Source organism: Nothobranchius furzeri, chromosome 13 (genome assembly GCF_043380555.1).
Source record: "Nothobranchius furzeri strain GRZ-AD chromosome 13, NfurGRZ-RIMD1, whole genome shotgun sequence".
Classification (NCBI taxonomy): domain Eukaryota; kingdom Metazoa; phylum Chordata; class Actinopteri; order Cyprinodontiformes; family Nothobranchiidae; genus Nothobranchius; species Nothobranchius furzeri.
In genome coordinates this window covers 22,462,929-22,481,152 of record NC_091753.1, presented here as the reverse complement: position 1 = coordinate 22,481,152, position 18,224 = coordinate 22,462,929, and the positions used below count along the sequence as shown (strand labels likewise).

The following is an 18,224-nucleotide window of genomic DNA, read 5'->3' as shown; positions in this document are numbered from 1 at the left end:
ACCACAAGGAGCGGCCACGCCACGGTGACTGACATGGATTAATCCTGTGTTTCACCATTTTTAATCTGTTACACGGAAGTGCTGTTGTGAACATGTTTGTGTGTTTGGTGTTTTTTGTCTTCCAAAACGAAACCCTGGAGAGGCGTTGTGGCCATGTGGCAAACGCTAATGGAGAATTAATGGGCTTGCAAACAGCTCAGCTGGTGGCTAAATGCCTGCAGCTCAAGCAGTTTATTGTATTCTTTGTGTGCACATAAATACACAGAATGGCACAAGCATACACAACTCTTGTGCTCACACACACACACACACACGGTCATAGTCTTAAGGCTTATCTCACTGTGTACACAGATTGTTCAGCTTTACTAAACGCTCAGCTCACCAGAGGTTGTGTCTGGTGACAGAGTGAATCCACAAGGTGTGGCTTACGTAGACAAAATGGACCAAGTGTAATACGACAACTGAACAACAACTAACTATGGCCTCACCTATATCAGCTGGCCAATAATTACTGGTGAGAGATGAATCAATGAAGCGTTGTTATCACATCACTGCACAAAGTCATTTAATAATGAATATACATACGAGCTTCAACCAAAAGCTTTATGCAAGGACAGAATTAGCATTTTGGACTAACGGCTGTAGGTCTCACGGGTCTGAGCAGCAGGTAGCAGCCGTTCTGAAGACTCAATCTGAAGATGTACACAGAGAGAAGGAAAAACATGTTTATGCTCCTGTCACCTATTCACAAATGGACCAGTCACCGTGGAAACCTAAAGAGCAAATAAGAGTGAGGTTCTAAAACTAAACAGCTCCATCTGATCTTTAACTGCATGAATGTTCACCCCGGGTGCTCCAAAACTAAGAAGAAAACTCTGAAGGAAACCATGCAGAGAAGGTGTGTGTGTGACCAACCTGGTGAGATCTGCCTGCTGCTGAAGCTGCTCTTGGACTTTACGACAAACGTCACCGGCGATGTCAAACACTTTGCCGACCTTGGTGAAGAGTCCTGCTATCTTGTCGCTGCGGAGGAACCCAGCAGCCCGTCTCTTCAGGAGGTGAGTCAGACATGCCTCGATGGCAGCTGGAGGGACAGGAGGTGCGTTAGTACGGACAGAGACACGAGGACACACAGGAGTCAGGTCTACAAGTCAACTCTGCTATTTGCAGGATTGTTTATGACACCACAACACAACCCAGTGAAGAAGATGAAGTTTGCTGCATTATGTGGATGAAGTCTCCACATCAGACTCAGACTTAGATGAACTTCATCACTCCCTCAGAAGAGCTCCCTGGGGAAGGGAAGGAAACCCAGACATCACTTTATCTTGACGTAAAGATACTAATTATGTTAACATTGCACATCATAAAGAGACACTTGTTCATAAATGATAAACGACCTGCACTTGACTTCAAAGTGCTTTACACTACAGTGATCATTCACACGCTGGTGGTGATGAGCTACACTGCAACCCCAGCTGCCCTGGAGCACACTGACAGAGGCGAGGCTGCCGAGCACAGGCCCCACCGGTCCCTCCGACCACCACCAGCAGGAAAGGTGAGTTAAGTGTCTTGCACAAGGACACAACAACATTCTCTGCTGAGAGCCAGGATCGAACTTGCAACCTTCCAATTACTTCCAAATATCAGGAAGAACGACTCCATGTCCTGCTGTCTGAAGCTCTCCTCTGACGTGGCATTCTGCTAGTTCCTGAAGCAGGTGCATCCAACAGTGGTGTGTTTTGCACTGACACCTCAATACGATTCTGTAACAACTGTTTCAAACATTAAGAGGACAACAAGTTATATCAGAGGTGTTCTGGTAGACTATGTCGGCATAGTCAAGCACTGGGAGTATTAACCGAGTGATAACTTGTTTTCTGACCTGCAGAGTAAAACAATTACTAGGATAGAGGAATAATGTGTTCCAGGTCAGTATGATTCTTTCCTGACAATTGAGTTAATATGCGATTTGAATGACAACTGAAAATCAACTTTTAGCACTGGGGTTCTACCTATGAAGTTATTTGATTAGTCAATTTGTAATGAGAATTTTTTTTGTATAAACCCATCCATCCATCCATCCATCCATCCATTTTCTTCCGCTTATCAGGAGTCAGGTCATGGGAGCAGCAGCCTAAGTCGAGACGCCCAGACTTCCCTCACCCCAGTCATTTGGGCTAGCTCCTCCGAGGGAATCCCAAGGCGTTCCCTGGCCAGGTGAGAGACAAAGTCCCTCCAACATGTCCTGGGTCTACATTTAGGTCTCCTCCTGGTTGGATGTGCCCGGGAGGTGTCCAGGAGGCATCCTAACAACTGGCCCCTCTTGATCTGGAGGAGCAGCGGATCTACTCTGAGCCCCTCCCGGATGACCTAGCTTCGGAAGAGCCCAGCCACCCTGTGGAGAAAACTTATTTCAGCTGCTTGTGTCCGGCATCTCGTTCTTACAGTCACTACCCAAAGCTCGAGACCGTAAGTGAGGGTAGGAACGAAGATCGACCGGTAAAGTGAGAGCTTCGCCTTCTGGATTAGCTCTCTCTTCACCACGACAGACTGGTACAACACCCGCATCACTGCAGACGCAGCACCAATTTACCTGTAGATCTTGCACTCCATCTTTCCCTCACTCATGAACAAGTAAGATAACTCCTCCACTTGGGGCAGGACCTTGTCCCTGACCTGGAGAAGGCATTCTACCCTTTTCTGAATTAAGACCATGGTCTCAAATTTAGAGGAACTGATTCTCATCCCAGCTGCTTCACACTTGGCTTCGAATCGCTCCACCAAAAGCCGTAGATCATCTTCTGATGAAGCCAACAGGACCACATCATCTGCAAAAGGCAGAGACCCGATCCTCAGGTCACCAAAATGGATGCACTCAACACCTTGGCGGTGCCTTATTAATCCTGTTCTGAAAACTTAGAAAGCAGGTGAACACAACATGAAACAGTAACATTATTTTGCGTAAAAGAAACCCAAACAAATCCAGATGGAAAGAAAAACACATTAAAGTTCATTCGCAAATCTCTTCCGCAGACTCAAGATTGTTTTCTTGCTTGTTTCAGTTATAAACACGATGGATTTAGAGACCAAATCTGTTTGTCTGACAGCATCTATTTATGAAGATCTTTGGTTTATCTATAAATCAACACACAGACACTTCAAATTGTAAATCTGTGTTTGATAAGATGAACACTAATATGGTTCCCAACAACAATAACTTACACCAATACGAACGGGCCTGGCCAGACTAAAATGTCTCCCAGTTGGTGTACAGCACTGGTTACCAGTACACAGAGGTTTGCATCAGACAGAAAAAGGAGACATTATGGGTCCATAAAACAGCCTCAATGTCTTCAGTAAATATATTAAAAGGAGGAGAAAGAGAGACAGTCTGAAGCACCAGAAACCGAGGGAGAGTTTGACAGACAGCTGCTGGAGACAGAATTGGAGACGAGCTTCGCTGCCTAATTAGCTTCATCTTCATTAGATCTGTTAATGATCTCAGTGGAGACAGCTCCAGAGGCACCTGCCAGCAGCACACACACACACGCACGCACGCACGCACGCACGCACGCACACACACACACACACACACACACACACACACACACACACACACACACACACACACACACACACACACACACACACACACACACACACACACACACACACACACACACACACACACACACACACAGGGGGCAGAGACTAAGAGCAGGTATGAATGAGTTCAGGACACTCAGCAGCCATAATAAATGCCTTCCAGCTACAGGAACGACCATTTAGCTCAGGTAAAGAGGGTCTGCTTAATAATGCATTACTTAATATCAACATTAATAGTAAGCAGTTGTTATTGTTTTAATAATTTATTAACACTTAATAATGCACTAATTAACAATAAATAAAATACCCTTATTGAAAAGTGTTACCAAATTAACTCATGCTTTTAAATATTTATATGATTATAATAGCCTGTTTAAGCAGATAACTGCTTTGAGTTTCAAGAACAGAATGAATCTAAAAGTACCTGTAATATTTACAGAATGACTTATGTTTTTGTTACATTATCTACAAACAACATCCTATCAGAATAAAATATGCATACTCTTCACAGAAATGTGATTCATGTAATAATTTTCCAAAACTTTCTCACAGTAGATATTTATGGAAGAATAAAAAAAAAACAAGATTTCCATCCTTAATCTCAAAATAAAGTCACAATTATGACTTTTCTCAAAGTTTAGAAATTCTCCTCCAAATTCTCACATGTATCTCAGAATTCCAACAAAAAGATAACTTTTCTCCAGTGGTCCTGATGCTATTGCATAGAAATTTCTCAAATATTATATAAGTGTCTTAAAAAAATTAAGATCCTATGGCAATTGTGTATCTGAACAAGTCTTACTCTGGTTGGCTCATGGGAAACACAGCTCTTTGGCTGCAACAGTAATATGAAGGAACCTGTGTTCAGAGAAAACATTTTTAACACAACAACTGAACTAGCTGCGTAAATGTTTCCAGTGTGATGGACGACTTTAATTATGTTGCAGGCTGTGGGCTTTGACTGATTTGAGCTGATCTGATCTCTATGTGTTGAGTTGTTTGTATATTCAACCATTTACATGAATAAGCACGGAGCTCAGGGCAGTAATAACTACTGCTGGTAATCTAATGGTAGGTTTGTAGCTCTCGCTGCATTGTTCCCTACAGTGAAACATCCTCTAACAGAAATAAATGCAGCTTGTAGCTTAAACACAAAATTTTGGCTTGTGGGTTTTACTGGTTTTTAAACGATTCGTTATTTGTAGAACATAAAAATCAAAAATGTTATTGCAGTTTCCTTGTACGTATAAAATAATGGCAAACACACACACACATCTCAGAAGAGTTTTAGTCAGGAGGCACAGAGCAACAGTTCCTGTTCTGAAGAGTCGGGCCTTTCTAGACTCGAATCTTGACCCACTGGAGACACCAGACCAGAATCCAGATGCGTCAGGAGACCTTAGAGCAGAATCTAGACCTACCAGGACACCTTAGACCAGAATCTAGGCCCACCAGGAGACCTTCAACCAGCATCTAGACCAACTGGAGACCTTAGACCAGAAACTAGATGCGTCAAGAGACCTTAGACCAGAATCAAGAAACAACATGAGACCTTAGACCAGAATCTAGACCCACTGCAGACGTTAGACCAGACTCTGGACCCACTGGAGACCTTAGACCAGACTCTGGGCCCACTGGAGACCTTAGAACAGACTCTAGACCCATGATTAGACCTTAGACCAGACTCTATACCCATGATTGGACCTTAGACCAAAATATAGACCCACCAGGAAATCATAGACTAGAATCTAGACCAACTAGAGACCTTAAACCAGACTCTGGACCCACTGGAGACCTTAGACCAGACTCTAGACCTTAATGATTAGACCTCAGACCTGACTCTAGACCCATGATTAGACTTTGGACCAAAATATAGACCCATCAGTAGACCGTAGAATCTAGGCCCACTAGAAACCTTAAACCAGACTCTAGACCCATCAGGAGACTTAAGATCAGAATCTAGACCAACTAGAGACCTTAAACCAGACTCTGGACCCACTGGAGACCTTAGACCAGACTCTAGACCCATGATTAGACCTCAGACCTGTCTCTAGACCCATGATTAGACCTCAGACCTGACTCTAGACCCATGATTAGACTTTGGACCAAAATATAGACCCATCAGTAGACCGTAGAATCTAGACCCACTAGAAACCTTAAACCAGACCCATCAGGAGACTTAAGATCAGAATCTAGACTGACTGGAGACCTTAGACCAGACTCTGGACCCACTGGAGACCTTAGACCAGACTTTACACCCATGATTAGACCTTAGACCAAAATATAGACCCATTGGAAACTTTAAATCGACATCTAGTCCCACCAGGAGACTTTAGACTAGAACGTTGACTTGACCCACTAGAGACATGATTAGAATTTAGACCCACTGGAGACCTTAGAACAAAATCTAAACCAACTGGAAGCGTTAGACCAGAATCTAGACCCATCACGATACTTAGAAATGACCGTGATCCATGTTATACTGATTAAAGCTTGGTTTATGCTTGACGCATTCACTTTCCGCTTGGTGATGCGGCTCGCGGATGGAACGCGTTTCACAACTTGCAGCGTTTATGGTTCATGCGGCTTGTCTCTGCGGTGAGCCAATATTCTCCCAAACTGTAGGGGGCAGCATGGAGCTCTACAGCATGCATCCAGCACTACACCATAGTAGAAGTAGAAATTACTGTTGTTTACAACATGGCATTCCAGCATTTTTAACAGCGTCCTCGTCTTTTCCGACAGCGCGAGCTATTTCTCTCCAAGAATTATTAACAACATGTTGATCACGGTGATCTCTGAGAGCTGAATCATACAAATGTCTGTATTTACGAACCTCTGCCATGACTAGTTCTTGCCGGTTCGCCATTTTATTCCGCGTCCGACCGTCCGCGTGGTTAGAAATTTTCCTAGGTGCGCATTGCGGAAGTTTTTGGCCGTGCGGAGGCGCGGTGGAGGGGCATGGTTGTTAAAATGACGTAATTTCACCGCGCGGAGCCGTGCGGACCTCGTGGACGCGTCAAGCATAAACCATCTTTAAGTTCACCAGATTCAAGACATCAACCAAGCACATTCAATTTAGGTTGGCTTCGCATGTAAACAAAGGCACCACTAGACAAAGCTCAGCCACCCCCATCATTGATGGGGGGCATCGATGGCTTCCACTTGTAAATGAAGGCTGCAAACAGTCATCTGACAAAGCTCTGCCAGAAAATGCTGGGGGTATCAGTTTACAATGAAAGAAAGAAGTTCCACTTTTAAGGCTAGTTGATCATTTACATCCATTCAGCAAACAGATTTACAGATTTTACAGTGCATCCCCTCACCACCCACTCCTTTCTGTCTCTTCATTCTTATTGTCTCTTCCTGCTGACCATCTTTGCTTTCATAAACAAGTGAGCCACCCTGAAAGACTGACCACATCACACCAGGCCTTGAAAGATACAACCTGTAAAAGGCGGTAAATACCGCATTCAGCATGCACATTTTCCAGCACAAAAAAGAGCTCCGATCCTCTCTCCCGGACCGACGCCTTGAAAATCCACTGCCCATCCGCATCCTCCAGCCCCTCCCATGAAGCGCTGAAAGCTATCACGGCATTCTGATTTCATCCAGCGATGGAAGAGCTTACGGCGTGTTGCATTTTACAGCCGGATGAGGTCTCTCGTGATCACCTTTGTACACCCTGCGTGGAACTGCGAGGTTGAGCACTGCCTAGTCGTTGTAGGAGAGCACTGCTGAATGTGATAAATATGGCTTGAGAGGTTTGTCCTCAGCCACATCATGGATTAGACACAGCTCCTTAGTGTCATAGCTGAACCGGTACCCAAAACTACCGGTATAGCCGTAAGAATCCAGCGGCCATATTTACTCAGAGGACTCTTTACCGCCAAAAGGAGGAAGCTGAACTCTACACATGTACAATGTGGGTTTGTGGGGAGCACCACCTCCTGCACGCAGCTGATGGATTGCTATGGATTTTTCACAGAGCAAGGTCTGTGATAGCGGCAACGGCGTGTCCACGCTCTCCTCTTTCACCTCCTCCTGCTCTCGGGTAGAGGTTGAAGCATCGGTTGTAGACACTTCATCCATCTCCTCTTGCTTCACCATTTTCTTAGAGGCATTTCTTTGGCCTTTCACCATTCTGATACGCTCTCAGTCTGTCCGCTGAAATGGATCCGAGCTTTTAAAGAGGCAAGCAGGGTTGGAGGGAGGGATGAGGGGTATTACGTATGAAAGGGAGGGGCTGTGGGAACGGTGGGGTGAGGTATCCTAACACAAAAGAGTTATCAATCCTAACTTGATGTAAAGTAGTGCAGATTGAATACATCAAAGCAGATCATCAATATACATCTTGACAGAAGGGGACTATCAATAACTTCATGGGTCATTACACAACAGTCATCAATTTATTTCTTGACATATGGGGTCATTAAAGGTCATGTCTTAAAGGTCTTAAAGTTATATATTTTTTTTACGATGATAAGATCTTAATACCTTTTAATTGTCTTTTATATATTTGTGTGAATGCGATATGGATTGTATTGTAAGGTGAGCCATGTCAAAGGCGAATTTCTGCCTCAATTCGAGGTGGACAATAAAGTTTATCTATCTATATCGCAAAAGGTCATAAAACAATACACCTGTCAAGTTTGACGTAAAGGGATTTGGGGGAAAGGTCATAAAGGTCAAAGAACAATAGACCTGTCAAAAATTGTGACGAAGGGTGGTTTCTTCATCTCTCTGAACATGTTTCATGTTTTATGCCTTATAGTATTTCACACCAACATTTTAGTTTGAGGAAACATTAGATCAGTAAAAAGGAAAAAATAAGCTTATTTAAACTTTGGAGAAAATTTATTATTTAGACTATTTGATTAATGAATGAATTAGTGAGCAGATTAATTAATATATAATAGTTGTTAGTGGTTGAGTCGGCATCACAATTAGCTAAGTGTATAATTCCATTTAAATCAAACGCAAATATTGCTTCACATGTGTGATTTGGGCTCTGAGCTATTTTTATCCATTAAGGGGAATTTATGAGTCATTCTGGTGATCCTGCGATGTGTGCATCGGATTGGGGTGGTGGTGGGGGGAGGATTTAGCGAGAGAGGGAGAGAGCAGCAGAATCCAGCAGTGCTGAGAAACAGATGATATAACATAAGAAACAGAATAAAACATGGAGGAGAGGCAACAATAACAGGTGAGAATGTCTAAAAGAAAATAACCAGCTGTTTCTCTCCCATTCAGCCTGTGGAAGCAGATCACAGTCCTGCATGGGGATGTTACTGGTTTCAAGTCCTGAGTGGTTCAGAGGAGATGACACGCACGCAAGCTTCTGACTCAGAAGGAAACATGTCGTCATCGGAAATAAAGAATTACAATTTGTAACATAAAAGCTTCACTTGTTCACCTATGATTGGATTAATCTAATATAATCTAACCTGGACCTGAAGAGGAGCTGAGACTCATACTTCATGGTTTTGGGTAACATTCATCTGGGTGAGAGAAACTGTTTAGTGTCATGACGTTTAATAAGAAAAGACAAATGAGCAAAATGGGTCTTTTTCAGTACAATACCCTCAGAAGGCTTAGCCAGGTTTCTGTTAGTGCAGAAATACAAATATTTCCTAAATTTAGTAAAAAAAAAAAAAAAAACTAAAAAATAAAAATAAAGTCCAAATTTGATCTTTTCTTTAAAAACGTTTGATATTTAAGTTACAGAAGTTTCACAATTTCAAAAATGAGTGCAGATGTTTGCTTTAACACGATTCCAACAATATTTGTGGTTTAATCCACTTCACAGCAGTTTTGATTCCTCCAAAATGTCTACATCTGTTGCTGTAAAATGATGCTAAATCATCAGATGAAAAACACCAGTAGAGTTTAATGAACGTTCACAGCGAAAGTTTTAATTGAGTAAAACTTTGTCATGCTGTGAGGATGACCTGCAACCATAGATTCACTTAGCCAACATCAGGTGTAACCTTGACTTTATTAGATTGTAAAATCATCTCAATTATCTGGTTCTAGCAGTACCAGATGATTTCTGTCCATAACTAATCACTGTGTTTGTCCCAGCTGACAGGTGGTGCTGTCAATGGTGTGAATCCTGCTCAGGGCAACCCTCCGGCTTCTGGCGAACAGGAACATGCTAATTAGGAGTGGGCTACTGGAACCGGACCATCATGGCAACATGTAAACTGTTTAAGGATGGTTGGAATGCATTTTTGTGCAACAAAATTAATTAAAGCCTTTTTTTCCTTGCCATTTTTCACTAGTTAAAACAGAATATGGCTGCATAAAATGAAAACATGTTTCAATGTATGTCTTAGACTCGTTTTGGTTTCCAATTGGACTGAAAACCATGTCTATTTTTGCAGACAATCCAATAAAGTTTTGGGTGTGTTAAACTTTACAGAGTGAATCAGCTTGGTTCCAAAATGTAGTTTGTACGAGGGAAATTTGAAGCAGCAGCAAATAAATAAATATCAGTTTTTTTAATATATTAAACATGACTGATAAATAAAAATTGGGTCTAAAATACATGGGAGTGGGTCTACGGCCACTCCCAGGCCTCGCACTGCACCCTACGGTCTTCTGTGAAGCGCACTTGGAGTACGGCTTCAAGTGCGCTTTACACACGTGTGCAAATAATTGCTGAATTGGGACAGGGAGCATTGTGTCATTGGTTGCAACGCATGCCGGGATGCTGGTTGCTGGGATATAAAACAGAAAAAAAAACTTTAAACAACTTTCAAACAAACAAACAAACAAACAGTTACCATCTTTCAGTTCTTTTTAAAACACAGAATGTTTCTGTGTTTTAAAAAGAACTGAAAGATGGAATTTGAAACTAAACACAGCAAGAACACACCAAAGAGGTTTAAACCAAACAATTGTTTGAAATAAAGTTACATAACTTTTTTGCTTTACTAAAACCTTCAGTTAATTGTCCTATAATGAAATGCTTAAATTTATAATACACATTTTTAGAAAAAACACAAGCCTTTTCTCCCGCAGCAATGGATTGTGGGTAATACCATTCACCCAAGTCTGCATCGATGCAGACTTGGGTGAAGTGCGGATCAAGGGTGCAGAAAGGGGCGTGATCAACTTCCACACTTGAGAATGAGGACACGCTATGCACTCGCACCCCTGATCGGGATCGTGCAATTGAAGTCGCAAGTGTGGAAATGTGAGTAATGTGGTTGACCCCAAGCATGGGCGATGCCAGAGAACATAGCTGTTTTACACACAGGGGCGTAGCACCAAATTCTGGGCCCTAGGTACAAGTCTTCTAGGTGGGCCCCCATGCTCAATTACTTAATATCTCTCTTACACATTTTTTGTCATGCTATAAGACAAGATAATAAATATGATCTTAGTTTAACCTCTATATTGAGCAAATACAAATGCCAGCATAATAAAAGTGAAATGCCCAGACTTCACATATAATTATTTTTATTTGCCAACGTGTTCAAACAAAAATCCTGGAATTTATTTTCCAGTAAATGCCCACTGACGGGTCTTCATGTTAGCAAAATCACTTATGAGATCTTTAAAGTCCAATCCTTTGGCTAATTGGCTTTCAATATAAAGAAGAGCTAGGCTGTTCAGTCTATCCTGGGACATTGTTGATCTCAAATAATTTTTCACCAGTTTCAGTTTGCTAAAAGCCCGTTCACCCCCAGCAACAGTCACAGGTAGTGTGCAAAATATCCTCAGTCCAATACAAACTTCTCCAAAAATGCTCTGTAATTGCATCCTGTAGATGGCATTAAGCAGCTCAAGAGGAGACCGAATGTGTGGAAATGTGGCACCATATATTGTTCTCAGGTGTAGCATCTCATTCTCAAATTCAGCTGTGAGATCCTTGTAATATTTTCTCATCAGTGCCTGGCATGATATCTTCATCTGCTCTTCAGTCATGTCTGTCATGGTTCATGATGTTAAGCTTTGCTGATATATATTGATATATTAAATACATATGACATGAAATAAACCAGGTTCTCTCTGTGAATGTAATGTACTCTAAATTTTATAATCCCTGCATTATCAGCCAAATTATAAGATTGTCCGTTTTCATGATCAAATATAAAGAAATTTAAAATAGGCTTAAAATATCTAACCAAGTCAATAACAATCCTCCAACACCAGTGTCATCATGCTATACGAAAAACAGTGGCAGCTTCTCATTCCTGAGATTACCACGAATCCATCGATACCAAGTTTGTCCTGGTCCATGACTGGGAAGGAGCTGAAATATCCACACAGAGTGAACCTGTTTTTACTGCGAGGTCCGCGAATTAATTGGCGGCGGGCGCCCGTGATAATAATTCTGATTAATATATATATATTAATTAGTGTTATCACTGATAACACTAATTAATTTATATTTGATCTTGATGGTGAAACTAAAGGCGTTTAACACTGAACACCTAACATGATTGCAGCTTCTGAGAGCTAGCTAATATCAGCTAAAACTGTGTTCTGCTGCTGCTGCTCACCTTCCTTCTACTTGCTTCTGTTTAATTAACTTTTTCTCCTTCTTCTTTTCTTTTCTTTTCTTTTCTGGAAGCCAGATTTCCCTTTCTTGGGAAAAGACATGACTGACTCTCCTGCCTCCAGCTCTGGCTGTCGGCATCTGCGATGTTTCATTAGCTGTACATGCAGCTGTGCAGCCCCTGGTGTGGACTAAACCACTTTGCACATTTTTAAGGGGTGATAGATGCCGCAGAGATTATTCAGTTATTATTTTTAAGGCAAAATTCTGTTTCTTAACCCCTTTATCCAGGTAAAGGGAAGTTTATTAAGACATTAAGTAAGTTGGGGGAAAAAAACAACAACAATAAAACATTTTTATTCAAAGCTGTCTCAGGGCCCCTCCCTGCAGTGGGCCCTGGGTAAACGGTACCCTTTCCCCCCCCCCCAGTCCGACGCCCCTGTTTACACATTTACCTCTTCACTGGTTGCCAGTGAGGAAAGGGAGTCTGATGTGCTTGTCATTTGGAGGTGCACTCCCAGGGATTTAAACTCTTATGGCCATCCGTTGGTAACGTCTTACTCGAATGCAAAAATAATGTTTGCTTGCAATGATTTAGGTATGGACTGCCCCCTATTGGCAGAGAAAATACACATCGTCACTTGAAATATTTTTTTAGCCAAACAGCACAAAACAATTTACATTTAAAGAAAACCACTGGAACATTTGCGTCTGGCATCCAGGAAGCAAAAAATAAAATAAATAAATAAAAAATAAATCATTGAATCATGTCACACAATGATGAAGTACACAAAGATAAAGTTAGAACTGCATATTAGTGATTTGAGACAATTGTGAGCAGGAAAAAGAAGAAACCCTGTAGAATAAAATCAAACAGGCACCATTCTGATGCACAAAATCAAAAAGAGGATTAATAAGCGCCAGTAAAGATGAATGAGCATTCCGCTTCACACCCAGCATTTCCTCTGGGTCCCGATGAGTTCATTCATGCTGAAATAAGAATAATCTGTGCTGTAGCAGGTCCTCGTTTCATTAACACCTGCTAACACCTGAGAGACGAACAGCACATCACGTATTTCCTGCATTAAAAGGAAGATAAAAATAGAAATACACACCATGCCAGAACGCGCTGGTGGTGTGTGTGTGTGTGTGTGTGTGTGTGTGTGTGTGTGTGTGTTCTCTGACTACTTCGGGTAGACGTGTTGCAAAGCGTCTTTGTCCCTCGTGTTCTCATACCGTGTGGAACGGGAAGAATGGAGAGAGAAGGTGGAAGCAGGAAAGAAACAGAGATGGTTAAGAGGTCAGGTGGGTTGGCATGGCGACCAATCTGCCTCTGTTGCCATTGGAAATTGGCTGTTGCAGCAATGAGTCTTTGTGCACAGCTTCAGCCGGAAAAGGACCGATTTGGCCTCATCGTTATGCCCCTTTCTGAGACCGATGAGAAAGAGACACTGCTGTTGTGGCAGAAATCTCTTTAGATCCGGCGCATTAAACAGCGTATCTAGGAGGGATTGTGAATATGGGACACAGCTCAGTAAAATGTAATTATGACGGAGATGAGACAGGATGGAAATGATAACTTTAGGATTTGAAGGGAGCTGGAGGAAGAGCCCACAGTGAAACCAGTTTGTGTTCCATTGACATTAATTTATACCAGTAAGTCAGATAAAACGAGGCTTTTCGGGTTGGAAAGGATTAAATACATTTCATCATCTTTGGAGACAATTGCTGCACACATGATCCGTTTCTGCCTTCACAGAAGTCCCATTTTCCAAACCCTAATCTGACACAAACACTATAATGCGTGCTTCAACAGTATCACCTCGTGATTCACACCTAATCTTTATACTTCTTCCTCCACACTCTCACTTCTCTCTGATCCAACACCTCCTCTCCTTCTCCACTTGTCTTTGTGTTTTCATGGTCTTTTTTAATTGTTATGATTTCATTACTGTTGCAATTGAGCAAATGGTTTAATGTGTTTAGTCTATTATCAGCGGACATGTGAGCGGCTTCAGGTTAAAAACCACTTCCTAATTATCAGAAGGATTTAAACAGCTATTCGTCCTGATCAGTTAATAGTAGGTCAATAAATCACCAACAAGAACATTAGATCTGACCCAGATCTGCTGGTAAAGTACAAATCTTGTGAAGCACTAGGCTGAAAGTACTAATCCTAATAGCCGTATCCAGGGACAAACCCCTCAGCAGCAGTGATCAAAAGATGATGAAGTGTGCCCACCCCGACTTAACGGTATTCTGACAATAAGGGGTCGGCGTTATCATTCAGCATCAGTCATGAATGGGCAGCAGCAGCAGCCTGAAAGATTTTCAGAGCAGTCCCACTCTTTACTGCCTTCATATCAAATTGTCAAATTACAAAGAAGCAATGCTTTCCGTGTGAGGAGACAGATGTGCTCATTATGGGTGGAGTAGGGGAGTAATTATGGAGAGTATCAGACAGTTGGAGCTGATTAAACACTTGGGGTATGAAAGCTGCTGTTCCTATCGGCGCTCCGGGGAGTGCGGCTGAACTCAAAAACTGAACAATACATGAGATGAAGGATACTTGATGTTCAGCTGGAGCTGCTGTCACCTGGCATCCTGAGACGAGTGTTTGGGAAATGGTTTATTCATAACTTTTAGGGTTTTAGTCATTATGAAGCAAAATCCTGGTTCTTGTGACTCATTCAGAATCAGTTAAACTCCCAGGAGGCGTTGGTTGGGTCGGCTGCAACTCGAACAACCATACAGTGATTACTGGACCATTTACTCAGTTACTTCAGTGCTCTAATCCTCCCTTGTTTGCCCTTTCCACTAGCGTGCCCACCCATTGTGAAATCCAGGGAGTCCATGTTGTTTGTGTGGGAGTGAGAAAGTTTGCAATCAGCAGCAGGAAGAGGAAGCAACAAAGGAACAGTTTAACACACACATACACACACACACACACACACACACACACACACACACACACACACACACACACACACACACACGCACGCACACACACATGCACACACACACACACCTCCCTCAGGCCACCTCTCTGATGCCTGAATGATCACATTAGGAGGTCCAGAGTCTTGCTTCCAGTCTGCTCAGCACTTCATCTGAACACTGGAGCTCTATGAACAAGTGAGCTCACCTGCACCTGCAGAATGGTCACTGTAGAGAATCAAATAGACGTGATTAAAGAAGCCCATTGGTTAAGGATAAACTATTGTGCTCATGCATGTAAATTAATGCCTTCAAGCCACAGAACCAAGTGTTCCACTCAGATCTGAGATCTGGTGCTTCACTGGGCAGCAAGCCTGAGAGAGGAGATCAGGTGGAACAGACTGTTTTCTTAAGGCGCTGAAATGAAAACTCTAGTTTGTGGCAAAACCAGAAGAGTTGAACATTTCCACGACACTTGTTTTGTTAGAGCTCTTTTCAACAGGTTATTAAAATGTCATCTCATTATTGTGAGCCTAATACAGATACGGATTAAGTAACTGGTTCCTTTCATTTTTAGAAAGAAAACATTACAATAGTCACTAAAATAGCATGAAGTGTTTTCTTTTAAAATCAGACATTGCTTTTACAATAATGCATTAGGATAGGGGTGGGCGATTCATAACATGATTTTTTTTTTTGCAAAATCACAATCACGATTTTAATCAAAATTTTTTTTCTGTTATGACAATTCAGACGTTTTGGAAGTTATTTACCGGTAAAATACATCAATTTAAAAGCATACCCAAGATTTCAGTAGCCCACAGAAATGACGTAATTGAACCAGACACGGAGGAAAACAAGTTCAGCGAACTTCAAATCCTTCCTTCAGGGGGAAAGAAGCACCATAAATCTGGCCATGTGGTAAGTAGCAGCTACGCTAGGGAAGAGGAGATTCTGTGGTGACGCCATATTTGCGATGTGCCGATATCTGATTTGTAGTCATGCTAACTATGAACTTTTACAAGCTGATAAATCTCAAAGTACGTGACTGGTGTGGTCAAAACTCACATCATTAGTTTTCACTTAAATATAAGTACAGCATAAGTCCGATCCAGGCATCGGTATATAAAAACAGAATTTTATCTCACACTGCTTTTATTTGTTTGTTTTAAAATTCTGCTCAACTGAAAAATTAAGGTAAATACAAACAGTAGGATAACTAAAGATTCTTTAGTTACACGATCCGTTTGATCTGAGGCCCTCAGTCATTGATTTCCTTTGGCACATTGTTTCACAGCCTGAGGTGAGAGCAGAACCTGCACTGAGCTGTTTTTAATCCTCCCATTAAGTCTCCTATATATTTAATGAGTGGTTGAAGCAGTGATGTGCAGACTGGATGAATCAATATTTAATCACCTTGTGTGCGGTGCTGACCAGAGAGAGTGGATTTGGTTTGGACTCGGAGGACGAAGAAACGCTATAACTCAGTTGAAAGGAGTCAATAGAGTTCTGTTGGGCTGAGAATGAAAACAAGATCAGTGAGTACAAGCAGACAGGTTGGTCAACGGGTGCTAATTAAACATTTTTTCAAGGGTTTTTCAAAACTTGAACAAAAGCAGGAAACTGAAACCAGACCTGAAATATTTTACCAAACTTTTGACATATTTATGTCTCAGATCGCTGGGTGACACTTTTTGTCTATAGCGGCACAGTCACAAAAAAGGGTGTGCCAATTCACCATTTAATCGATGCATCGCGATGTGACACGTGCCGACACAAAATTGATTAAAAAACATTCATAATCGATAATTAATAAATGCCAAAAAACAGCTGCAAAGCAAGGTAGGAACATAAGTTGCGTGCCGCCTGGACACTTTAGGGGGACGGACCAGCAGAAAAAAAATGGTGGAAGCTTTTTTATTAGCTTGTTTTAGCTTCAGCCACTGAGAGAGATAAATATACAAAATATAATACAAGAGTAACACTACCAACATGCAACAGCAACTTACGCGTTTCCATCCTGGGTTAGATGAAGAGACTTAGAAGGTGGCTGTTCCTCCGAACCAGCCGACAATTAAGGAAGGATTATTAAAACTTTCCTGCAACTCCACCCACTTTCATAAAACTACAGCGTTACTTTGCTGCAAAGCAGAGGCAGCACCATGGAGCCATTGATCATTTATTACAGGGCTATTCAACTTCGGCCCTCGAGGCCTGAACTTGAATAGTCCTGATTTATAAGGACAGTCTGTGGCAGTAATGAATGGATGAGTGAATGAATTAAATCTTTATTTCGAACATAATAATAATAATAATAATAATAATAATAATAATAATAATAACAATAATAACAACAATAATAATAACAAAGTCATTGTAGACATTACAAATAAAACCACACTGATAATCACACAAAAATTAAATGATAATATTCTGTTCGAAAAGGAGTAGGAAGAAGCTGATGCTTATTAAATCCTACCCTGCTTGGACACATAATACAGTGAACTAATGTACAAAAAAAGGATATGTATATATATATATATATATATATATATATATATATATATATATATATATATATATATATATATAAAACATAAAAATAATAATGATAAGGTTAAGTACCGTAAATCCTCTAATACAGGCCCGGGCCTGTATTTGACCCAAGCTCATCAAGCTCCAGGTCTTTATTGGAAGGAGGGCCAGTATTAGAGGCAGGCCTCAATTTCTATTTGAGCAAAATGAACTAATGGTTCGCTGGAGTTTTTGACAATTAAAATTGCGCCCACATTTTCAAAGTTAAACACATTTCTTTTAACAACGGTAGTTTCTGCTTCAGCCATCTCCCCCCTCCCCCTGCACAGAGGCCGCAAACTCACTGATGCGCCTGCAGCCTCTCAGTGTTCCTGCTGCTCTAAACATTAAAATAATTATTTCATTTTCTGTTCCTCACTTCTGATTACTTTCAATGGTGTCTGTTTGTTGCAACCACCAGGTACAAAAACTAACTTGTTTTTATTTGACTATTTTTCTGTCCTGCCTGTTTATTATCTTCCTGCATCTCCTCTCAATCCTAAAGAAAAACTGCTACCTGCCTTCTTATATATTCACCTCATGAGTTACCTTTGAACTGCAGTTCTAAAAGATTGCCCCCCCCCCCCCCGCCCTC

At 41.5% G+C, this 18,224-nt stretch overlaps 1 protein-coding gene across 3 annotated transcripts in view; it reads right to left on the bottom strand.

Annotated features, from left to right (window-relative positions):
- Positions 1-18,224, bottom strand: part of sgsm2 (small G protein signaling modulator 2) — an 85,378-nt gene that overhangs the window by 39,918 nt on the left and 27,236 nt on the right. For all 3 annotated transcript variants that reach the window (XM_070543403.1, XM_070543404.1, XM_070543405.1), the window contains exon 3: positions 916-1,084. In XM_070543403.1, the coding sequence (XP_070399504.1) occupies positions 916-1,084 (169 nt within the window). The remainder of the gene's footprint in view (positions 1-915; positions 1,085-18,224) is intronic.